This window comes from Neopelma chrysocephalum, unplaced genomic scaffold (assembly GCF_003984885.1).
Source record: "Neopelma chrysocephalum unplaced genomic scaffold, ASM398488v2 Primary Assembly neopelma1_77, whole genome shotgun sequence".
NCBI classification, from domain to species: Eukaryota; Metazoa; Chordata; class Aves; order Passeriformes; family Pipridae; genus Neopelma; species Neopelma chrysocephalum.
Window position 1 is genome coordinate 7,858,504 of NW_020897738.1, and position 25,038 is coordinate 7,883,541.

At 40.5% G+C, this 25,038-nt stretch overlaps 1 protein-coding gene across 1 annotated transcript; it reads left to right on the forward strand.

Annotated features, from left to right (window-relative positions):
• The first annotated feature begins 918 nt into the window (after positions 1–918).
• On the forward strand, positions 919–23,502 carry CHFR (checkpoint with forkhead and ring finger domains). Its single transcript, XM_027689405.1, has 18 exons — positions 919–995; positions 1,386–1,530; positions 3,553–3,652; positions 8,775–8,884; positions 10,442–10,501; positions 10,655–10,867; positions 11,348–11,563; positions 11,861–12,017; positions 12,247–12,401; positions 12,902–13,064; positions 13,944–14,086; positions 14,435–14,554; positions 14,862–14,945; positions 15,667–15,737; positions 16,639–16,726; positions 16,905–17,012; positions 18,074–18,146; positions 20,326–23,502. Exons 2-18 carry the CDS (start codon positions 1,398–1,400, stop codon positions 20,366–20,368), a joined length of 2,037 nt encoding a protein of 678 aa, XP_027545206.1. The 5' UTR covers positions 919–995; positions 1,386–1,397; the 3' UTR covers positions 20,369–23,502.
• Positions 23,503–25,038: the final 1,536 nt, after the last annotated feature.

Here is a 25,038-nt window from a genome sequence, read left to right on the forward strand (position 1 = left end):
AGATGAACACGATAAAGGAATTCACAACTGGAATGTTGCTAGTGATAGTGTGCAAAAGGATCACAATTTGTTTGGTTAAGGAGCCACTTTATGCGGAGCACTAATTCGCCTAAAAAATGATGGTAGATGTCATACAAATGTCCCACGGAAAAAACCCCAAACCAATACAGAGAAACAAGCAGATCAATAAGTGGGTAGTAGTGGGTGATAGTGTTTTACACAAAGCGGAAAGGACCTCTTTTGTTTCTGTGGGTGTTTTTGCTGGTTTGGGTGGTTTTCTTGCTCTTTTGGGTCTTTTCAAAGCTACTTTCCAACTACTGTAGATGAGGATGGGGATGTTGAAATGAGGCGGTTGATGGGGCAACAAAGAGTAAAGTGACAAGGTGCAGAATGCTCTGTCACCTGCTGTTTTCCGCAGTAAGGGCAGGTTTGGGTTTGGAAGAGCCCCCTGAGTGAAACTGGGGCTGTCCGTGCGTGAACCCCATCAGCGGGCACTGATCCCGCCTCAGGGGGATCTTGCTTTCTAAAGCCCGTCCCTGGAACACTAAGTACGTTCCTTTAGTGTAGCCGCTGCTGGCAAACTAATAACTCTTCAACATCGAGGATCTGAACTAAATTTGCTGCACGTGGTGATATGTGACCCCGCTGTCGGGGGACAGCCGGCACACACCACCCTCTGTGAAGGAATCCACGCGCCCGCAGCAAAGATGGCGGCGAGCGCCTTGTCCCGCCTGCGAGCCTGCCCTCACCCAACATGTCCGCCGGGGCGTCACCGCCGCCTCAGCCCCTCGGCGGGCCCGCTTTCCTCTATGGGGGGCGGCGCGGCGCGGCCTCACCGGAAGCGGGGCCGCTCCGGCCGGCGCGGCTCGGTGGTGGGCGGCGGAAGACCCGCCCCTCCCGGGCGCGCTGGCCAATGGTCGCGCTGGCCCCGCCCCGCGCGCATCAGCTGATGGGGCGCCGTCTGTTGACAGGAGCCGCCCGGGCCCGGCGCTGGAGTGAGAGCGGGGACGGGAACGGGGAGGGAGCGGGGACGGAGCGGGGGCGCCGCGCCCCCGGGCATCGCCCCTGCCCGCGCGGGGGAGGGAGCGGACGGACGGACGGACGGACGGGCAGACAGACGGAGCCGCCTCAGCTCGCTCCCCCCCCCGGGCGGGGAGCGGCCCTGCGGGGTGGGGGCGCAGGGAAGGCGGTGGGCTGGCTGCGGGGGGCCGAGGGGAGGGAGGGAAGGATTTGCGGCCCCGCACAAAAGGAAGCGGCCGGACAGGGGCCGGGCCCCCCGCGCCGCTGCCCCGCACCCCCGGGGGCTGCCCCGGCCCCTCCCCGAGCCCTCCCCGGGCGCTGCGTGATGGTGGGGCGTGGGTTGGCTTTGTTTGTGTTTTTGTCAGATGTGAATCCAAATGGAGCGGTCGGAAGGAGGCGAGCAGAGCCAGCAGCCGCAGCCCTGGGGGAAGCTGACCCGGCTGGGCGCTGAGGGGGCAGAGCCGCACGTCCTGCTGCTGAAAAGGGAATGGACCATCGGGAGGAAGAAAGGTGGGACAGGGAAGAGAGGTGTTCGGGAGACAGCAGGGATACCCCCCTTCCTGGCCTTTAAAACACAGGAAGGTGCTCTGAAACTGGCCGGGTTTGGTGCTTTCAGCTCTTGGAGGTGCTTGCCAGGCCATCCCATATTCCTAATTTACTTCTTGGTTGTGTGAAGTAGTTTTTCTTGGTTCTGTGAAGAAGTAGTTTCATGCCGACCTTTCCTTTTTCACTACCTTGGGACACGGGCACGTTTGAAAGTGAATATGCCTTTTAGGTTGGTTGGCTGTGGCACTTTGTACAAATAAGGAAAAATGGTTGTTGATTCAGGAGAGTTTCTGTGCACCAGCCCTGTTTACGTTCTCATTTCGTTTCTGTGGTTAAAATAAGTTGGAACTGCAATGCAAAATGCTTCTGCTTCACAGAAAAGAAAACACCCACATAAAAGCCCTTAATTCTTCTTGGCCATATAAAGACTGCCAACAAGTACTGAAAGTTTCTGTGAGAGTGGATTTGAAAGCTTTATTCCCAGAGTCTAAGGCTTTTACTGCGTGCCTTTATTTTAAAGGATTTCGTGCTTACTTATATGCAACAATCATTGAAGTGCTTTAAGTTTTTTACTCTGCCCTGACGGGAGTAATTTTCTTTTTCCTGTTTTATCAGTTCAAGCAATTTGGCTGATCAGTCACATCCTGTAAATAGTCTTGAACAAACACCTGATGCTGTAGCTCTGTTAGAAGTTCAGATAGTGTATTGTATGAAAAACGTTTTGCCAATTCACATTTGGTGATAGATATTGAGATTGCTTATCATTAAGCTGTTGGTAAATTCTTCAAATTGATGTCTAGTTGAGAGTGATCTTGCAGAAAAAAAAAGATTAATTTTTAAATTTTCTTTTGCTTTTGTAACTATTAGCTAATGGATTCATAAAATGAATGGTTACAGATTTTGGGTCAGAAGTACTGCTTATAAAATCTTCAGGAGCATTAGAAGTGCTTGTTTAGAGCACTTTGTCCTTCTGCTGCCATGTGACAGTCTAACTCTATAAAATAGAATGGAAATGATGGCATGCTCCTGAACCAAATTTAATCTGCTTGCTCTCAGTGGGTTTCCCAGCATCACAAGTTGTGTGGGAACAGTAGTTGTTGCTTCTTCCTTGAATATTATGAGTAAACTGGTGTTGAACCATCACCTGCACCTGTGGTGGCAGCTGCTTTCCTTCTGGACCATGGTTGTTAATTGTAGTTCTTGTGTAAGCAAGTGCTTTGAGTAATTTGTGAGAGAGATCAGTGGGAAAATTGAGTGTGGCCTTGAACATTCAGTGGTAAAGTGAGGTAAAAAGAGATTTGGTCAGAGCCCTGGAGTCATAGATAGGAAGGTTTCTGTCACATCAACATTGTCATGGCACTTCTCCTGTGTATCTGTAAATCTTAGTCCTGGATTTGAGATTCTCTTCAGCTTTATTAACATAATAGTGTTGTCAACAGCAATGAGGAAAATTTTCCTATTTAAACACAAACAAAAGGAAAAGGCTGTAAGATAGGAAAGTGATACTTTTCCATTTATCAGCTCTTGGTTCCTACTACTCCCCCCAGTATACCAGAATGAAACAGAAGTTAAATCCAGTGAAACAGTATCACAATGATGTGGAAAAAGAGCTGAGTGCTCTGCCATGTGTGCCTCTAGGATTTGGATTGAACACTTCCAATGTTTGTGAGTTTATTTCTGTACAAGTCTGGAACAGAGTTATTATAATTTGTTTTCCATCTGTGAGGGCTACAACTGGGGGGGGAAGGGAACTGAGACATCTTCAAAAGTTTGAAATAAGTTTATATCAGCACATGGGTCTATCTCACCATTTGTATTCCTGTACCACACAGTAGACTGTGTTGCTGTCTATGTGACAGTAGAAGTTTTGAACTATTGCAGATGTACATGAGTCAGTTTGTGTTGCATTTATAGCCATGTAGAATGCTGATCTGACTGTGTAATGTGTATTTTTAAGCACACTGGAAAATCTCCTTTCTTTTTAAGGTTGTGACTTATCTTTCCCTGGCAACAAGTTGGTGTCTGGAGATCACTGTAAAATCATAGTGGATGAAGAATCTGGTCGAGTGTCATTGGAAGATACAAGGTTGGTTCTTCTGTGAACTTCTAATCTTGTCTTCCTTTTAGTCTGTGAAGAAAAATCTTGTTTGTTGCTCGAAGCATCAATAGCTGGACTTGGTCGAATTTATCAAGACCTTCCTTGTACCAGGCAACCCAAAACTAGATGTGATATTTAGATGTTGACTAATGAATTCCAAGTAAAGGGGAATAATAACTGCTTTGCTGGAGTTTCAGCCTGCACTGCTGTTGATCCAGCCCAGTGTGCTGTAGGCCTTCACCCCTGCCAGGGCAGGCTGCTGACTTAAGCCTAGGCAGAAGTCCAGGGGGTGAGATCTTGTGCTTAGTCATAAGATCCACCAGGAGCCCTCTCTGGGCAGTCTCTCACCTGCATGTGGTTCTTCTGTCCCAGGTGCAGGACTTGGAGTGTGTCTGTGTGGAATGCCATGACATTCCCATCAGCCCATTCCTCTGGCCAAAGTGCCCCTGGGGGCAGCCCAGCCCTGCCCCTGCTTTCTTGTCATCCACAAACTTGATGAGGGTGGATTTCCTCTCCTCTTCAAGGTTGTAGCTACAGGTATGTCCAGGATATCCTGGATAGATTCCTGGAGGGATTATACTCTAAGAAGGTGTGGGACAGAATGCTAAATTTTTGGGAAAAATACAAGACCTAGCTGGGATATCTAGGAAATGGCTTATAATTGTCATTCTTCAATACAATCCTAAATTTCAAGATGTTTCAAGCAACAAATCAAGCCATATTGGCTATCATGACAGTCTAAGAGTGTAGCTGTAAATCTAAGCTTGAGAAAGTGTCCGTGGCAGAATTGGTTTAGACCAACATTAGGATAAAACAAGGTAAATAACTTGTGCATAATGCAGAAACATTCCTGCCTACTTTTTTTTTTCCCTACCCACCCCCTGAGGCAGAAAGTGCAGCTAGCAGAAAACTAACAAAGCCAAATTAAAGTTAATTTTCTGTGATATATTCATGAAAAGGTGAGGCTTGTTACCAGCTAGTGTAGCAGAAAGGCTGCACCCATGGAGTTCTGCCAGGGAGCTGCTGGTGCCTGCTACACCTCTGTACATCCAACAGAGAGGAGTAAGATCCTGTGTTCTGCCTCCTGGGAGTTGGTGTGAAGTGTTGCTGCCATTTGCTGAATCAAGAAACCAAACCTGCACAAGGCTCTTCTGGGTCTTGCCATGTTTGTGCCAAATAACAGATGAGTTCCAAAAAATCAAGCAGGCTGAAAGAAGATGATTTTTGAATGTTTGGGTTGGCAATACAGATGCCCAGAGTCCCAGAAAAACACTGCAATGTCAGCTTTTTCTCCTCTGAAGTGGAAAACAGTTTGGAAACATTGCTGTGGTCAAGCTCAGATTTTTCTGGTGAAGAGGAATGCACTGAAGGAGGCAGCTGGTGTGGGACAGTGGGACTGAGTGGACTTTGTTTCTGTACTGTAGCTAACCCAGAGAGTATAATCAGATATATGTAGACAGGCAGCGTTGGTTTCTGTCTCCCTGTTAGCATAGTGAGTTCTTGAATCTACTTTGGAAAGAATTACCATAAATTTTCAGGTGAAGGAAAGTGTGTAGAGAACTCAAAATTGTTGAGCAAGTAGAAGTTTGGAAGTAACAAAAGCCAAGAGTTAGCAAATAGTGCAATAAAATACTCCCAGACTCGCCCTTTTTTTGGGATATGTTTCTGCTTTATTTTCCAAACCATGCACTAGTTGCTTTATTCTTCTTGAAAGAAAACAAATTATACAAGCTGACCTAACACAGTGGAGGCAGCAGTTGGCTTGCCCCAAGTAGAAGCAGTTGTAAGATTCTCCATTTTGAAAAAGAAATTTTGAAGGCAACTAATGTAATTTATTTTTAAAGACCTCGTCTTTTTATCTTCTAGGAATTTTTTTTAAAGATTGTAAGTAGTAAGTGATGTTTCAGAACAGAAAACTGTTTACCCAAGGCTGATATTTCCTTTCTGTGGATAAATTGGAGGTTGATCTGCAGTTGGTGTCCTTTCTGCTACTAAATTCTTCTCACCCTACCAGTCAAAACTATTTCCATGAGTGTTAAAAGAATGGAAAATTACAGTACAGACAGGATTCTGCCCCTTAAAAGACTTCAAAACTCATTTAAGTTTACAGTGTGTTCAGGATAATATACATTTAAATAGCTGATAACTATTGAAACTATTAACCCAGACGCTTTAACATAAATCACAATCTTTTCCTGGATGGTAGTAATTATTAAAAAGTAACAGACTGGCATTTTTCTTGGAAGGATACCAAGGTGTCTTGCAACACACAGGTAATTCACCTACTTCAAAGGTGAGCCTGTTCTGAGTGTTCCCATCAATTCTGCACAGCAGTTGGGATTGGGAAGTAAAGGGAATTTATGGTTCATTAATGAAACTGTAGAGTCATCAACCACATTGCAATTGAGTCAAGGCCAGACTTTTTTTTTTTCTTCCACTCTTTAGAAAAGTGACATTGGGACCTTTTGTGACATTGTTTCACAGCCCAGACGATTTATATCTGATAGTGCTGTTTTTCATCTCCTCCTGAAAAATTGTACAGCCAGTTGGCCTCAATTCAATATTAATTCCTAATGAATGGCCTTCATATTTGGGATTCTCATTGTAGTTTCTACTTATTTTATGGGAACCTTAATTTGAAACATCAGAGGAATGTGCAAATGTCACAATTTATCATGTGTGTCTGGCTGAAAAATACCCACAACATTAATCTGAAATGTCACCATATCTGTTAAAAGCCCCATGCTAAAGCCTGAAACTGGAAATGAAAAGCCAATATAATTATCTGGTGCAGTTGGATAATTTTTTCCCCTTTGATTATTGGCTGAGCTATAAATACAGCTGATTCAGTTGGCTAATGTAATGAAGAAAAGCTTATGGTTTTCTGTGTTAGGTGATATCAATTTGTTCCTACTTCATTTGGGTCCGTGTGTGCCAAGTAATTCATTAGGCAGCTCTCACTGGAGTCTGTGTAATGCAGAACTGAAAACATTTGCCTGTTTGTAGTCAGTTGGATGGGCAGGGTGTTGGGTAGTTATTTCTGCAGCTTGCTTTGTGAAACCAAGCCTGAGTGGTCACTAGATGTGTGGTGTTTTGGGGTTTTATTCTTTTCTTTTTCCAAGAATACCTTACTTGAGTTATTGTCCCCCATAACCATCTTGGAACTTTGCAGTCATGACAGAGAGATTTCATGAAATAGATCATTGTGACATATTTCCCCTGTGCTTAGTGAAATATTTGGGCTAGGAATTGCCTGTAGAAGCTAAACCTCAGTAAGAGACAAGTCTTGTTACTTGAGTTTAGCTGTCTGATTACAAAAGAAGGTCTAGAACTCTTAGGGCATATGGGAGATTCATGCTTTGTTGTGCCTTCTGGAAAGGAGGTCAGATTTGATGTTTCCTAGTTTTGTTAAAGGACCTCTGACAGGTTCTAGGGGTTGGTGTAAAGCTTTGCTGCTTCTTTGATGACTGAAGGAGGCACAATCTTCACTTCAACATAAGCTTTTTAAAATATTATCACTTCCATCAATGTGAAATTAAAAATGAGTGTAGTTTCTAACAGACTGGCTAAAATTCTTTTTTCCTCTTAATTGCTAAACTTTGGTATTCATTTAGTGATTTCTCTGCTCTGCTGGTTCTTTGCTCCTCATGTCTTTCAGGCAAGTCAACATCTGTGTGCCTGAGGTTAAAAGACAACCTTAAAATAGTTTTCTTGCCTGTGGGAGAAGCTCGAAGTTTTTTTAATAGAGCAAATACCAATATGACCCAAAGATTTTTGTTTGTTTCTTGATGTTTAAAATAGCATTTTTTAATTTTTTTTTGTGATCATTTATGTTGGATTAGTTGATGCAACCAGGTAGATAGTGAAAGACAGTGGATGGTGAAAGCAATTGCAGCAGTAATGCCAAGAACTAATACCCAGGTCAAGACTTGTGGCAGTGATTCAAAAGGCCTTGCTTCCCCTTTGCTTTTTAATGTCATGATTTTGACTCTGTGTCCAAAAAACAGTCAGCAATACAAAGTTCTAGTTTCCTTTCTCTGCTCACGTTGCTGAATGAGAAGAGAATTTTCCAGTTTGCTTCTTAAAAGAAGAAACAATGAGAAGGGAAGACACTTATTTCTAAATAAGCATCCCTGTCCAGAGAGGCAGTGCCGTGTCCTGGGCACAGGTGGTGCCTCCAGGAGGTGGCAGCACAGGTTTGCTGTTATTTCGTGCTGCAGCTCTGCCGAGGGGGAAAAGCAGATATTTCTGTTCGTTTATATTTGGGACCACTTGCCGAGATTTCGAATGGCTGAAGTCTGAAACTCGAAAGTGCTGCAGCCCTGAAGGAGGCTTGTTGCAAGCGAACTGGAATTATTCAGTACTTGAATGACTTGGTTATAAAACATTAGTAGCTTGTGTATACAACATCACCCACAGTAAAGGAGATAAAGAAAATAATCGTCCATGCTCTGCATTTTCCTCTTCCCCAGTTTAATTTCTTCTACAAGTTTTTGGGGTTTTTTTATTAGTATCAAAATAATTAATTCCAACTCATCTTTCAATATGCATAACTTTTTTCCACCTTACCGACTTCTCAGTTTTGAGTTGCAAACAGTCCAAGTAACCTCAGAATTTTAGTTTTTTCACTATTTGAAGGAAGAGGGGAGACAAAACAATGCTGCATAGCATCCCTAACTGCACAGGAAAAGTTCCTTTGCCACAGGATGTCTTAGGAGATTCCCAGCATTAATTGGAAAACATAGCCCAGAATTTTTTGAATAGAACTCCTATTGCCCCTTAGGGTTTTATACTTAAAGGGTGGAGACTATTGTACAGAAACAATCCTGTAATTGTTTTGAGACGTTGGCCAAATATCAGGGGTCTTTTGTCTGTCAACTATCACCTCTTTACCAGTAGCTGAAAATGAGCTTTGAAGTTTCAGTAGCTCTGCATTTCTGTCTTGGGGAGAATTTTTTTGTTTCTGGACTCTTTTTTTTTTTTTTAATCCACTTACTTTTTGGGGGGTAGCCAGTAGTTTTTCTTCTTTAAAAGTATCTCATGTTTTCCCTTCCTTCTCCCGTGTAATTACGGAAACATTTATGCTGTTATCTTTTCTTTATCTTTACAGTACTAATGGAACAGTAATTAATAAACAGAAAGTGGTTAAGAAGCAGACATACCCATTACAGACTGGGGATGTGATCTATGTTGTTTACAGAAAAAATGAGCCAGAGAACAGTAAGTGAATATTTGTTAAATGGTATACTGAGTCATTTTCTTTTGAGTCATGAGAGAAAAGAAATATCAGTGTAATTAAAATAGAATTACTCAATTATAAGAGAAATAATTTGCTAATGTTTAAAAACAATTCTCTAGAGAAGAGGTCATAGATGTGCCAATTTTTACAGAGACAAGTCTGACCAACTGTCTGAAATTGAAATGTGCCTAGAAGTAGTTTTGGTATAACTAATGCATGGAGTGGTAACTAATGAGGTTCTGATCACATGTCCAGTGCTTCTTTTAGAAGTCAAATTGCTGGGGTACTTAGTGATACTTTATATATCCCACTGAAGCAATTTTTGGCACCAGAAGGAAAGGCTGCAAAAGCTTTTTGTTTTGTGTGTGGTTTTTTGGGTTTTTTTGGGGAGGTTATGTGTGTGATTTGGGTTTTTTTGTTTCAAAGAGGGAAGAGGCAAAATAGCCCCAGGGGAGGTGGGGAAAGCCCTACACTGTAAGTAGAATTAGTAAACCTGGAAAAATATTCTAGATACATCCATACCACTGAAATACTTCCTTTATGAAGTTGCTGTTAATTTATATATAGGCAGATCAGACAGATTTGTGCTGTCTGATGCAAATGTTACATGAAGCAGTGCTAAGCTGTATTTTTCTGTCTGTATGGCTTGTTTATCTCACAGATCTTTCCTAAGTTGGCACTATTGCACTTGATGCTACTTAGATGAAATCACTCAGGTGATTTTCCAGGCCCTTTTAATGAAGTGAATCACTGATTTCTGTGTGGGTTAACAAGTATTTGAATTACCAAACCTCCGGTTTTGCTTTTTCATCTTCGAAGACAGAGAAGAATTCAGATTTGATGTGCCTATTTGGCCGTTCTGAGTAGTTGTGAAGGAGACAATATTCTTAACTTTTGATTAGTAAAAGGGGTTGCTGCAAACTAAGAGAGTCTCTCTTGCTTGGAGGTGGTTGGAGATGCAAAAAGTAGCAAGTTAGGGGAATCTTTGGAACGATATGAAGTAAGATGGAGAAGAAAAGGATATGATGGAGTTAATTTTATTGATAGATTCTAAATTAGTTTCTGGGTGAAACTTATGGCATGTCCTAATCTGTAGTTTTGAGTTGATGTATCTCACAAAGAAATGAAATAATACTGATTGAAGAAGTTGAGAAGAGAGGTCAGAAATAACGAGCTGCTTCGAAGAACTTTGATTCAGTATGAGTAAAAATACAGTTTGTTCAGACACAGAGCAGATTTTAGGTTTAAGAAATGATTAAGCCTCTGGTTCCATGGCTGGCACAAGTTAAACATCACACAAAAGCTGCTCTGCCTGGTTTCCTGAGAAGAAAAGATCTTGCTGTGCTGCTCCTAATTGCCTCCTAAGTAGGAGTATTAACATGGTGCTGTTGAGGTGACCCCTCATTTGCCTCTTCCATTGTCAGACACTTTGGGGAAGCAGCCACTTGTGAATAGAAGTTGTTTATGTGAGTTGTTTATGTGGGGGTTAGCAAATTTTTGTTTAAAGATTGTGATAAATGTTATTTTATCTCTTTCAGATGTTGCTTATCTTTATGAATCCTTAAACACAAAAGGTGATGCAACTCAAGAACCAGTAGGTAAGGAAGTAATTCAAGATCCATGAAGAGGAGTTAAGCTCCAATGACTAATGTAACCCTCTTGAGAGAGTTTGATTCCTTGGAATTTTGAAGGCATGATATGGTGACTGTCACACAGATATTTTTCTTTCCTTTCCCCCCTTCCAACTGTAGAAGTTAATGTAGAAAACCAATGCCATGTGACCAAAGATACCTCAAGTACAGGAAGAAGTAATGATGAGACCCCAATTACCTCATCACAGTCAGCTACTCAGTCTTGCTTTGAGGAACCACAGCCATCTACTTCTACATCTGACCTCTTTAATGCTTCTTCTACCTCTCTTATTGAGTCTGCATCTGTTCAGCAGGATAATCCATCTACATCTGGTAAGAATTGTGTCAAGTACTTAAAGTTTGATATCCCATCAACTGTTACTCCAGTTTTGAATTTTGATGGAATGATCTATTACTTCTCTCTGGGTCTTCAGCATTTGCTTTGTAAGGTTCTAGTGAAAATACCAGGTGGATAAGTGCATTTTAACTTTCTCTCTATGAGCAGGCAGGGGTAAATCCTAATGGATGAGTAAAGCAATTGTGAGTCCTAAGAATAAATACAATTTAAAAAGGAGTGGGGATTTTAAGTAGGGTTACACAACTAATAGGTTGTTTCTCCCCATGTCTTGCAATTAGTCAGATTGGTTCAGAATGCATTTAGTAAGTTATGCAGACATTGCTTTTCTGCTGCCCTTTTTCCTGTTGAGATGTTTGGATTGATGCATGTGCCTCATCAGGGTTTGAGTACCTTCTGGTTTCACGTGTCCTGTATTGGTATTAAGCCATGTCCATGTTTCTATTGTTATTTTATAGGCTCACAATCCCCAGTTGTCACTCCTGTCCCTGCTTTCTCCATCTCAGAATCTGGGAGTGTAAGAGCACTGCACAACAAACACGAAAAGCTGGATATGAATGTTGAAACTTCTGCAATCCCTTCAGAAATCACTGACAAAGAAGAAGCAGAATCAGATTCTCAAAGAACAAGGGAGGAGGAGGGTTTGGAACCTGCAAAGAAGAAACTAAAAGGAGGCAAGTATACTTCAGTATTGTGCAACCCAACTCCCACCCCCTCCAAACTGAATTAGAACAGCTGTCATCAGTCCTTCAGTTTGTTTCTTGCTTCTTACTGACTTGGTTTCTGGTCCAGTGAAAATAATGTCTTCAGTAGCAGAAGCTGTTGTGTATAAAGCAAGAACCTCTAGTGGGACCATTGCCAGTGAACAGTGAATCAATGTATATCTTTCAGGTCTTTTTTTAAGCACTTGAATAAAAATAAGTTATAAAAGCTTCAAAAACTATATCCTGTGGAATCTTCTGTCTTTGTAGATGAAGACACTTGTCCAGATCTTTCACCAGCACCCCCAAGTGAATGTATAATTAAAATTGGCTCTGAAGATGCAAAAACATCAAATGTGAAACCAGATAAGATGGAAGAAACATTAACTTGCATTATCTGCCAAGAACTGCTGCATGACTGTGTAAGGTATGTAAGAGTGACAAAAGCTGTAATCATGTGGTAATAATGCCCGAAATTCAGTGACAACTGTTTGAGGAGGTCAGGATAATGAGCATTTTCACAAGCTCTTCTGAGTCCCCTTTCCCCCACCTCATCTATACAGTCAAATCAATGCTAAACAGGTTTTTTTGAGTGTTAGGAATGGATCTGAAGAAATGAAATGTTAATGTTTTGACTCCATTTGTTTGTTTTCCAGCTTGCAGCCCTGTATGCATACTTTTTGTGCTGCCTGCTACTCAGGGTGGATGGAAAGATCTTCCCTATGTCCAACTTGTCGTTGTCCGGTGGAACGTATTTGTAAAAATCACATATTGAACAACTTGGTTGAAGCTTATCTGATTCAGCATCCAGGCAAGTTGAACAGTGTGTGTAGCAGAATCCCTTGTATTTCACACAAGAGCTGAATAACTGATCCATGCTCACACTTGTCTGTACAATACCTGTGTGTTTTATCACTCTGCTGTTTTCTCTGACATGGTTGTAGGAAAACAAGTGTAGTTAACATGACATAATGACTCAGGGAAGGTGATAGAATACTATAGTTGAGTATCTAAGAATTCTTCATTTTAATTTGTTACTTAATTAAATCCACGTTCAAGTATATTTTTCAGAAGTATCTGATGTCCTTCTTGTGATTAACTTCGATCATGGCCTCTTGAAAACAAAACTGATAGTACATTTCATTAACAGAGAGGGGAGTTTAACCAAGATCTTCTAAAACTCCGTAATACAAAACCAAGTTTTATGGAGATGGAAACACAGTAACCAGAGCTGTGTTAACAAAGTAGGGTGCAGGTAAAGGATGTGAGGTGTTCTTTTCTGTTGAAGTGTGGGTTTGGTTCTGGTGCCAGATAAGTGTCGCAATGAGGACGATGTTCGCAGCATGGACGCCAGGAACAAAATTACCCAAGACATGTTGCAGCCCAAGGTGCGCAGGTCTTTTTCAGACGAGGAGGGAAGTTCTGAAGACTTATTGGAATTGTCAGATGTAGATAGTGAATCTTCAGATATCAGGTATGTCTGCTCTTAGGTTGTGCTCTGAATTAGATTTACTTATGTTTGGATAAGCCCACAGACTGAGCTGTTATTGCTGGTAGTGTTCCCGTGATCACTGTCAGAATGAATCTGAGTTTTTTATTTTCAGGTAAGCTCATTCTTAGCAGTAATTATCTTGGCAGTTCTACTGGGCATCCTACTGAACCTTGAGCAGTCAAAAAAAAAAATTAAATTAAAATTAGAACTTCCTAGAAGTTCAGCAAGATTCAGTTTGTGACCAACAGTTCTATCCTGAACTGTGCAACAGCTTCGTGTGAGATACGTGAAATTACCTTTTCCACTTACAAATTGGCTGTTGCTGTAGAGAAGACAGGTTTCTGGCTAAGATCTTGTCAGGAGGTAAAGCAGTCCATACCCTGTGAGTGCAGCTGCAATGGTTGTACTTTTTTATGTGTCTGGAGTGCTGCTTTCACTGGGTGCAAGGTACTGAGGCAGCTGATGGAGATTCCCAAGTACCAAAATATCTCCTCTTCGTTTCCAGCAGCAAACACTTTTTGCTCAATGTCTGGAGGGGAACAGAAGAATTCTTCATGTAGATAATTATTCCAGCTTTGTACCTCTGTCTATTGTTCATCTCACTTTCAGTCACATTGCATGCTTTTTCCTCCCCCCCTCCTTTTTAAAACTGCTACTATAAACCCCCAAATTTTTATCTGTCCAACTGCAGCAGTCTTCACAGCTGTGAGGTCCTGAGTTATGTAAACTTCCATCTGTTACTGAATGAGGAAGTTACAAATTTATACTTTGAGAGTCTGACCACCCTTGTCTAGAATACAGATGTGAGTTGTATTTGTGTTTGTTCAGTGTGATTCCTGTGACTTTATTTTGTTCTTTCAGTCAACCATATATAGTGTGCAGGCAGTGCCCAGGGTATCGAAGACACTCTGTTCCAACCCTGCCTGGCACAGGCCAGGAGACAGAGGCAGGAGGGATGCAGGCACTGGGGGATGCACCATCAACATCTGCCAACTTCCCTGCAGGTCAGTGTCACGACACCATCCCAGGAGTGTGGGACTGAAACACTACAGCTCATACAGCTGTTACAGAATCACAGAATGGGTTGGGTTGGAAGGGAGCCTGATTGTCTCCAACTCCCCTGAACTGAGCAATGAGCTGTGTTATAACACTGTACTAAGTTATGAACTAATCAAGGTCACTCTCGTGGTACTGAGAGTAACCCCATCACACCAGTGTCCTTGCAAATATGATGACATTTGACTCTAGTTTTGAGATTTTTATGTTGTTAATATTCACTAAGACTCCTAGTCCAGATTGCAGTTGTGTACCTTGTTCAGTCTATCTTTTTTTTCCCTTTTGAACCCCTCTAGCTGTCCAGGAATATGTGTGTCCTGCTCAAGGAAGTCATGTAATATGCACCTGCTGCTTCCAGCCCATGCCTGACCGCAGAGCAGAGCGGGAGCAGAATCCTCATGTTGCTCCTCAGCAATGTGTGTACATTTTTCATCTTATTGTTTTAAATCTTGGCTACACAACTCTCTCCTTACTTTTTATTAAATTTACTTTGAAGACTGTTTTTTATATGAGTTTTCTAGATCTGAACTCCTGTAGAGACAGAGTAAAAGAATCTTCTTTTGTAGAATTTTATTCCTCTATAGAATGTATTTTAAATGAGAAAGTTGGACCTTTTTTAAGCCAAGTTTATCAGGGCTCTGTTGTTATTGATTTATAAGAACAGTAACTGTTGAGTTTTGTTGTGTGGAGGTCCTTACAGAGATTTTCTTTGTTATTTTACAGGTACAGTCTGTCTGCAACCCTTCTGTCACTTGTACTGGGGCTGCACTCGGATGGCATGTTTTGGCTGTTTGGCACCATTCTGTGGTATTGTGGAATAATCTGTTTCTTATGAGCCTGCTCACTTTGCAATAATGTCTGTCTGTCTTGAATTTTAGGTAATTTAAGAAATATACATTAATTTGTAGCACAGTCTTGCAAAAAGAAACAAGAGCTGTGTCCTCACACCACAAACACAAAAAATTCAAGTGGTATGTGTCCTAACTCAGAGGGTTTAACTTTGTGTCTTCATACCAGATTGGGCTTAGAAACTACACTTGTTAAGCACAATGCTTTTCCATATTAAAAATATGGTTTATTTCAGCCTAGGAAGTGAATCATGCAAATCAGTGCAGGAGCACTGAACATCTGATGTTCACTGATTAGAAAAGAGCCTTGCCCTCTTAAACATGCAGACTTCTAAAACTTAAAGTTTTAGACATTTTTTCCAGAAATACATTGGAACAGTTGGAATGGTTTGGCTGCAACTTGAGGCTAATGGAATATGCTTTAGTAGCACTGTTAGTTTATGCAATGTAGTTGTAGTGTTTGTGGACTAAAGTTGAAATTGTAAAATATCAATGTCTTGTCTTTGCCAATGGAAGTTACATATCATGTGCTTTAGCAAATGTTGAATGTACTCATGTGCTTGGTGCTCACGTGAGCCTGTGCACATTATTTCAGACAATAGAAGAACCTTCAAAAAATGTGTGAGGGCCACGGGGGTGGGGGAAGAAATAGTAACTTTTCTTCTTCTTTTTCTAATTAGAAATAAATCTTGGTGATAAGTGTTTAGATGGAGTCCTAAATAACAACCACTACGAGTCAGATATCCTAAAGGTAAGTTTAAAAATCTTTGTGTGTGATAATAACAAATGTACAAGGTTTAAGATGTACTCACTGATGAAATGAAAGTGTTGTGCTGCCCAACAGTTGCAGTGGCAGCATTGTGTCACCTGCAGAACCTGGTTCTAAAAGGCAGATTAAATGAGCCCCAAGTGATCAGCTGGAGCAAAGTTACAGTTTGCTGTGTCTGCTTTGGAAGTACCTTGGAGTGTCTCTATCATACCTGTCTGTGTAAGAGGGCATCAATTAACAACAGCAAAAATCACTTCCCTGGAATCCTGGTGTTTATTTTCTCCAATGTGTATGCCTGACAGGTTCCAAGAAGGCCAAAATTCTAGACCTAGTTCTGAATTTGAGTTTAAATGACTGGTAGGCACACTGTAGAGTCTAGATATGTCTGGTTGTTATTGTTGGGGAAGCTAGTTTCTAAAGTCTAAGGTGTAACATCCAAAATATTAGTTAAGAGAAAAACAATTCACTAAAAATACGTCAGCAAAGCAAGGCTTGTTAAACATTCTGTCCCAGACAAAATTTCATGCTAAGTTGCATGGAAAAGATTTTGCTTATACCATAGCAGGGTTACCTAAGTTATGTAAGCTGTGTGAAATCTTGATTTGGGGTAAAGGAAAGTGTGACTGACGTGAATCTATTTGCAAACTTCTGGCAAAAGTGGGGGTTGTTCCTGAAAAAAAAAATGTAGTAGAAGGTTTTATTGGTGGTCTGAAAGTATCTTGATAATTAAGTTAAATATATTTAATATCTACTTGTAATCAGCATCAACCCATTTTGAACACCTGGTTAGATCTAGATGTGGAAATATTTGAGAATAAATGGCTTGGTTGCTCTTTAAGGTTGAAGGTTTTTCTAGAGTAAGCACTGAAGTTGCTCTTTTCAGGATTACCTGGCATCCAGGGGTCTGACATGGAAAAACATGTTAAACGAAAGCCTCTTAGCTCTTCAAAGAGGAGTTTTTATGTTGTCAGGTATGTGCTGTGTTCACTTTGCACGTGTGTAACCCCTTGTCTGTACATAACTCTAGTGTAACGTTACCAGGAGGTTTGGACTTCTGTGTGCATGGCAGGTGCTGTCCAGCCTCTTCAGTTCAGTCTGATTTCTCAAGCCTTGCACTGACACTCTGCACAAACTGGTTTTTGCCCCCAGATTACAGGATTACTGGGAACACAGTGCTTTGCTACTGTTGTGGCCTTCGCAGCTTCCGAGAACTCGCCTACCAGTACAGGCAGAATATTCCTGCTGCTGAACTGCCAGGTGGGGATTGTTTTGCACAGTAAGGGGGGAAAAGTCACTTAAAGTTAAGTAACATCAGTTTTATGTTTTTGTCCGTGTTCTCTTGGCCCTTTCATGTGGCCCAGTGCAAATCTCCTTGCAGGGCTAATATCTCCTGCTGATTGCTTTACTTGTCAGCTGCTAAACTTGTGTGTAGTTGTTGTCAGACTCCTGAATGGAACCTTTTCTTTCAGTATGATTTCTCACCTGTAGAGTAAGTGTATCTGCAGAGCAAAAAGAGGAATTCAGTAAAATCCAGGATATAGTCAACAGGAACCAGTTGCTGTAATTGAATTTATTTTCCCATTTAAATATATAAAATGATGCACCTCTTGAACAATTCCACATTTTACCAGCTCTCAACTAGGAACAAGAATGCTTTCATTAACTAATTCTAGATCTGTTTGCATTTACAGTTTTAGTATAAAATAGCATGCAGCCAGCTGTACCTCCTTCAGACCTAAATCATTTGGAACAGAAACCATTCCAACAGTTTGCTTTCAAGTATTACTTTTGTCCATGTAGTTCCTGTTGTTAACAACAGCTTCCCTGTCTTCAGCTGTTGAGAACTCTGCTTCTGCTGCTGTGCAGAATGAGCAACAACCTGGTTTCTCCTTAGTGTTGCTTTTCAGTTTAGGATAATGACCTGCTGGACAGCTGAGTTGTATGTGAAACTAGGGGGAAAGCAACAAACTCTACCGAAATTAATAATTTTTCTCTTGTATGGAAGTATATCTAGACAAATGCCCAGTGTCTTAAACTGTCAAGTCAGTCTCTCTTAAACTTAGTGGTAAAACTTCAGTTGACAGCACCGAGAACCAAATCCTTTCATCACAAGTCTGCATGAGTTTAATATTCAAAATTAGTTTTTTGTCCCTCACAGAGTGTTTGCTTTGTTCCCAGTAAGGTGAACCAATATAGTTGTACAGGTGTTCTATGCCAATCTTGCCTTGTAACCTCCATTAGCAGTGGCTTAATAATATAGATCACCTTATTAATGATTTTTTTTAGTAAATGTAGCATTTCATTTGCTCTCCCTGCAGTGACTGTCACGTCCCGTCCCGATTGCTACTGGGGGCGCAACTGTCGAACTCAGGTCAAAGCACATCATGCCATGTAAGTCACACACTGCACTGAGTTTGGTTTGTGTTTCTTTAAAAAAAAAAACAACACTAAGAACAACCCAAAAAGCAACCTTTGAGGTGCCAGGGATTGTGTGAGTAACACTGTTGCAGCATAAGGCAGAACTGGGGGAGCTTTGGGGATTTTGTTGTCATTTTTGTTTTTAGCACAGCTTTGAAATGAGCCCTTTGTGCACGTCAGAAGGGCACTGCCAGCACTTGTAAGTTGATGTAACCCATTGCTGACACTTCTTGGGTCTATTTTTCCACCCACTGGAGTGGAAGGAGTGCCTCTTTTTAGTGAAGTGCAGCTTACATTGAAGGGATAAATTGGTGGGAATAATTAGCAACAAGAGAAGCAAGAGAAGCTTGGAACATGTTACATGAGCCACAGCAGGTTCCTAAGCAGTTCCTGGTTTTGGAGGAGTTTCTAGGTCTTACAACCCTGACCCAAGGGATCTGGCATGTGTTGAAAATGAAATACTGAGCCTGAAGAGAGATTAACCCTTTGCTTTTCAAGGGTTTTAATCCAGGGCACTTGGATCCTGGTATCTGGTCACTTATGAGAAATGTTTTTCCAAAATAAATCAAGCTTCTTGATTTAGAAAAAATCAAGGCCACTGGTGACCAATGCAGTTTTATTCTGATGAAAAGATGCACATGTGGAATGACAAATATTAAAGACTCCTAAAACCAAAACAAAAATTTTCTACCTAGGAGCCAACTGGTTCCAGGGAGGGTTGAAAAATCCTTCTTGCTTTATGAATAATTCTCTAAATGCTCAGTGCAATTTAAGATAGAGGAGCAATTATCCCTTATTGAGAAGTTGCCCTAATGAATAGTAGATTCTGCAACATCTTTCTAATGTTGCAATGTACATACACACTTAGCATAATTCCTTTAATATTTCAGGTACTGTGGGTTGAAAATAACCAGTCTGTACATCTCAGGCAAGCAGATCATAAGGCAGACTTGTAAAATATTCATCGGCAGTCTCTTACAAATTCAGAGGGTTTTACCAGATAGCTTTCAAAAATAATTTTGGATTTAAGCTGCAGATGTAATTTGAAGTACCACAGCTATCTGTAACTTCACATTACAGGACTGTCTGTGTTCCCAGAGGAGATTCTGTTTTGAAATGTTAGAGTTAATTCAATATCAAAGTACTCACCGTGCGTCTTTGGTCATATTGTGGGGGATAATTTCATCTAGAATAGAAATGACTCAGGGTTTTTCTTTCCTTTTTTTCTTCTCTTTTTTTTAATTTATCTTTTCTTTCAAGCATCAGCTGTTCCTAGAACTTTACTGGCTGCTGCTCTTAGTTCCTAAATACCACAAAAGCAAATAGTCGTCATACTACTCCTAAATACCCAGTTAAGTTTTTTTTAATTGAGCTAAACTGTTTTGCTGAGTAGTTTCGTTATGTCAGCATGGTTTTTGTCATCTTTGATCTAATTCAGCAAGAGGAGGAAAATTCGTGGTCCCCTTTGCATCATCTCCTCCCCAGGTACACACACACTCAGCACCCCACTTCTGTTTTACTGGTGTGTCAGGGGACACAAAACCCCAAGTCAGAGAAAAACAAAGAATGAACAGTGAGAGGTTTTTGAAAATTGGGAAGAAGTGCCTTGTACAGAAACTGTGTTATCTGTTTAATCCCTGAAGACAGGCTTGCCATTCCCATAAAACTTACATAATACAGGCTGAGAAAAACTTTTTCTTTCCAGAAGATTCTAAGCCATTGAGAGAAGGCATTTGTGTTGAAATGTATCCTCAGCCTGGTTAATGCCAGTTCTTAGTGACTGGTGTAATGCTGTCTGCTAAAAATTGCTAATATCTTGCAGGGGAAAATTAACTCACCAACTCCTGTTTCAGTTGCCTTCTGGGTTTAAGTATGCAGAAGTATAGGGGAATGTTTAATAACAGGGTTTTTGTGTGCACAAGAAAACTAACAAGGGTTGGGCACGAGAGATGTTGAAAATCCTGTTACACATAACATGGTAGTGGAGTACAACATGAACAGGTTCTGAAAAACAGGTATTTTAGTGTGTGAATGTTCTGCTTTAAACTGTTTAACATTTAAAATATCCCATGAAAGATGATGACTTGCTTTTGTTGCCTGACTTCTGAGAACTTTTGTTACATTTTAATACTTGTTTTTATTTTATTTTCAGGAAATTCAATCACATTTGTGAGCAAACACGATTCAAGAACTGAATACCTGTAGTCTGTAGAAGGGGGACAAAAACCTGTTACACTGTTTGTGCAGTTTAAGGTTTCAGGGGATCTTCTCAGTTCCCCCATAGCAGGGAATCAATGATTTTTGCATCAGGTAGTCTGATGTGAAATTTTTAATTTGTAGAATTTTACAGCTGTACATGAATAAGGTAGATTTTTTTTTTCCCCCAAGATAGTCCAGCAGGCATTGCATTCCATCCTCATGACTACAGTGTCCCTGTGTCACTTCAGTGAAGAACACAAACAGAAATCACCCACACAAAACCCAGCCATATCTTGGGATGACCTAAGAATAAGGAGTGTATTTGCACTACTTGTGGAGAAACTAAGGAAAATCGTTAGACTTAAAAATAGAGAAGTTTTGTAAAAGTATCTGATGGGTATTTCAAGAGCCATTAATATTTAAGAAGGAAATTGTCAGTGGATATTTGTAGCTGCATTTTGTGGTAGTCTGATCTTTCGTTGCTACCCCATTGCATTTGGGCTGGAAACCACATGAATGCTCATTCCAAAAAATCCATCCATTAAACAGCTGTTTCAACTTAAAGCTTCTACCATATGTGCAGTGTTACAGGGGAAGTAGGACAGTTTCTTTTCTTAGTTTAGACATGTTGATGTTTTTATTCACATGAAATTACGAAAAGAATTGCACAAAAGTTTGAAAATCACGTTTAAAGTTGGGGTAATACTTGAAGCAGAACAGACTTCTGCTACTATTACTTCTGTATTGTTTTATATCAGAAGACCAAACAGTGCTTTTGACATAGAGCAGCCAGTAGGACACACTGGTTCCTTTTTTTTGTATTTCTTTTTTGCTTTGATACCGTGTGCTAAATATGTACCTCTGCAATGCAGCTGTTCTCTAGCATGCATACACTGGTGAAAATGTAGAAAAAGCTATAATTTAAAACAGAATATAGCAGCTTTACTGGGAGGAGCGATCTTACACAAAACAAGTCAGTTTGGACAAATTGTAGCAATATGGAGGCATTTCTGGGTAGGGATGGAGATAGGGATGATGAAGGGGAACACTGGTGTCACTGACATAATAAATGTAGATATTTTTTTTTCATGCCTTCTGCAGAGCTCATTCAGGAGATGTCCCAAGTGTCATTAAAAATAAGAAAAATCCCCCTCCTCCCCCCAAATTGATATGATCTAACCTGTTTCATCATAATCTGATTTACAATGTTGACGAGCCTCAACTGGGACCAATTTTTCCTTTTACATCACACCTAGAAGAGTGAAGCAGAATGAGAAGAAAGCATACCAAGTTACCTCTGTAGATACCATGTTGTTTTTGAGTATGCCTTACTTTAGGAGCAGGATTTATACTTGGGTGTTAAAAGGTGCACACACGATATCTTGTGATATAATGGAGCACAAACGATGCAGCACATCGTGTCTACTGGTTGCAGTGAATTAAACAACTATTTCCAGCAATGCACATGTTAATATGAATGCTAATTAGAATGATGTCTTTCTGTTTAGATTTTTATTTTTTAAGATAGCTGTTGCAAGGATGGGTCTGTTGACCATGCCTGTATGCTATTAAAATACACTTTGGTGTGGACTTCTTTTCCTAATCTCTGGGCATTTTCTCCTGTGAGTAGGATTGAAGTTGGATCTGGAATATTACTTGAAACTTCTTTTAACAACAACAAGTGTGTTTCTGTCTTTTAGTATTATTAACAATGATCTGTTGCTTCTATATTTGTATTTTATGTTTAGATTTTTTAATGGTTATTGTATCTTCTCAGGACAACCATTCCCAGCTGGTTTTGATCTCATTTTCATCTCTGGCTGTGCATGTAGCAAATTGAGTGCAGTTGTGGAGATCAAGCCTTTGCACATTATATGCAGAAATGTGCTTTGCATTCCCATTCACCACTCCCACACCCCAGATGGGCTTTCAGCATGGGCTTGTCCCTGTTCTGGTGTTCAGGCCTCTTGTGCTGAAGTTTCTTTGTTGGTGCAGAGTAATGTGTCTGCAGTACAATGTACAACCTGCCTTGCACTTACTCCAGTTGTGTTTGTACAGGGGTGTTTTGTGTGACTGTGAGAAAAAAAAACTGGGGGGAAAAACCAATCAACAGAACTTGTGCTTAACATCTAAACTACCTGTGCAGTAGATGCTCTTCAGATTCCTTTTATAAACCCCTCTTCCTTTTCCCTGTCACAGGTCATTAATCTGCCTTTCTATGCATTTAGGGTTGCGGTAGTGCAATGGAATGAAGGGATTCTTTTATTTTTTTTTCTCATTTATATTGTACCAGGAAGAGATCAGAAATTAACTTGCAGATAGGGAGGGTGAATAAATCCTGATCTTTATATGCTCTTAAGTAAGTAAGAGTATCTGTCATGGGTATTACATACTCTACATTAGACCTTTTCAAATGTATGTTTACCAGGTGATAGTTAATGTGATAAATGTATGAACTATGCTTGGTGTAATTGTTTAAATACTGTAAAGGTGCAGCATATTTTTAACCTGTCTAAAGCACATCCCCACCTCCTTTATAAGAGATGTTTGGAAGCTGAGCATGAAATGTGGTAGAATAGATGTGGAAACCGAGGTGCTTATGATAGGATTTGACATAGTGGTGAACAAGGTATATATAGTCTCTCTCTTTGAGGAAGTTCTTTTATAAAGAAGGTGGAGAGTAGTTCTTCCAGTTCTCTTTTGTGATTTATTTTTTTCCTGAACTAAGAACTTATTAATTAAAAAAAAAAAAAAGTTGTCTGTCTCTGTTTCTCTTGTGTCATGTCCCCTCCCCACAGAAATGGATGTAGGCAGCACTTGCTAATGCCTGGTCATGAGCATGTTGGTTATTTGAATGCTGGGGTTTTACAAGAGAATATCATCCCTGAACTTGTAGTTACTGAAGATTACAGGAGTTTGTGTCACATGATATTGCAAAGGGTCATCAGTCGTCTCTGCAGGGTTTATAATGAATAAGCAAAATTAAGATGGCTTCAAGATGCCAACAAATAAAAAGGTTTGCTGCTTCTTAAAAAGTAGATGCTATTTTAATTTCTTGCAACACCATAAACTCTGAAGTGACAAGCATTATACCACTGTTGACTTAACAGCAGGCTAGAGGAAATGATTGTCATATTGTGTTCATCTTTGCAATGATCTAATTTGTGTAAATTATAAGGTTTCAAATGTTTATTGTTAATAGAACCTTTTCTGAATAGAACTTTTCCCTTGCTGAGTAAATAGGAGGACTTGTCTGCACCCTGTTGTATCTGAGGTGGAAGACTGATGCCAGGGTTGTTAAGCTTCAAATTGCAGTTCAGCATCCCAGGATTTTTGTGCTGCTGCCATTCCCATACTTGAAGCTGGAAACCATTTAATGTTTGTAGCTAACCTGTGTTACTGCTCTTGGACCAGCAGTCATTTGTTCTTCAGACTAAATTTAAATGAAACTCAAGTAACATAAAAGTGAGAACACTGTGCTGTTCTGTGCACCATGAAGTCAAGCTGATAGACCTGAAAACTGGTAGTTTTGGCTTGTCCTGCACTTCCACTGGTGGGTTTAAATGTTTTATACTCCATTAGATCAGCAAATGACCTGTAACTACTTTAGTTTGAGGGCTGTGGAGGGCAGATGGCTCAGCCTGCAGCAAGAGCTGAGGGACATAAGTTGATTCAAGCAAAAGGACGTAGGAATTTGGGAAGAGAATGCTTAATTCCAAATTATGCTCTGAAAATCAGGTTTCCTGTGGCCCCTTAGAACTTTCTGCTGGAAAGGGGCCTTATTTTGTACAGTCTGCCCTCTTAAAAGTACATCAACAGTCACTGGAAGGTAGGAAAAGGATCTCTTGAACGTGTGGGGATTTTGCATTTTTTCCACCTATTTTGTCTAACATTCTTTCTGCATGATGTTTGGGAGCTGAAATACCACTTACACAATTCCAAGGAATAACTTCTGAAGGAAACTAATTATACTATTTCCCACAGCAATGCTTAATATGCAAAGATTGCTTCTAAATCTGCTTTCCAGGTCATCCCTCTTTTCTTCACACTTCCATTTTGACTTTCAATGAGGTAATTTCACCCTTAAGCTCATTAGTTTCCATAGGAAATGAATTATAAAAAATGCTAAGTGTGCCATATGAGGTTTAACATCAAAGACATTTCTAGACAGACCATGAATATATGTTGAAGCTATATTTGGTCTCTGTTGGGTATCCTTTTCAGTGCTGCTGAGTTTCACTTGCTTTCATTAGGTAAGTGTTGGCTTAGGACTTAACTTTCTTTTTTTCCTTGCAATCCAAATTAATCTTTAATTGTTTAGAATAAAATCGACTGACTGGACTGTTTGAGTCAAATGTGTTTTGTTAGTGCCCATGTGCTGCCCTCATGAGAAAAAAAAAACCAAAGGAGTTTTGAGTAGAAAGCTTTGTAAGCAACTGCTCTTAAAGCAAAGTTAATTTTCTGAAAGGAAACCTCAGTTCATGTTTCGCTAATAAGTTATAAGTGGATTTTTCTTGCTGAATGCTGCTCTGAATCCTCCAGGTTAGGATGTATTACCTGCATGCTAAATCCACTGGATTGTTTGCCCTTTGAGCCTCCATTTCCCAACCATTTTAAGTACCTGACAGTAAGGAGCCTGGCACACAGGATTCTTGTCAGCCTGCAG

Coding starts and splice junctions, on each gene's coding strand:
- CHFR (XM_027689405.1), top strand. CDS start 1,398: ATGGAGCGGTCGGAAGGAGGCGAGCAGAGCCAGCAGCCGCAGCCCTGG. Junction 1,531..3,552: donor GACCATCGGGAGGAAGAAAG/GTGGGACAGGGA, acceptor TTTCTTTTTAAG/GTTGTGACTTATCTTTCCCT. Junction 8,885..10,441: donor AAAAAATGAGCCAGAGAACA/GTAAGTGAATAT, acceptor TATCTCTTTCAG/ATGTTGCTTATCTTTATGAA.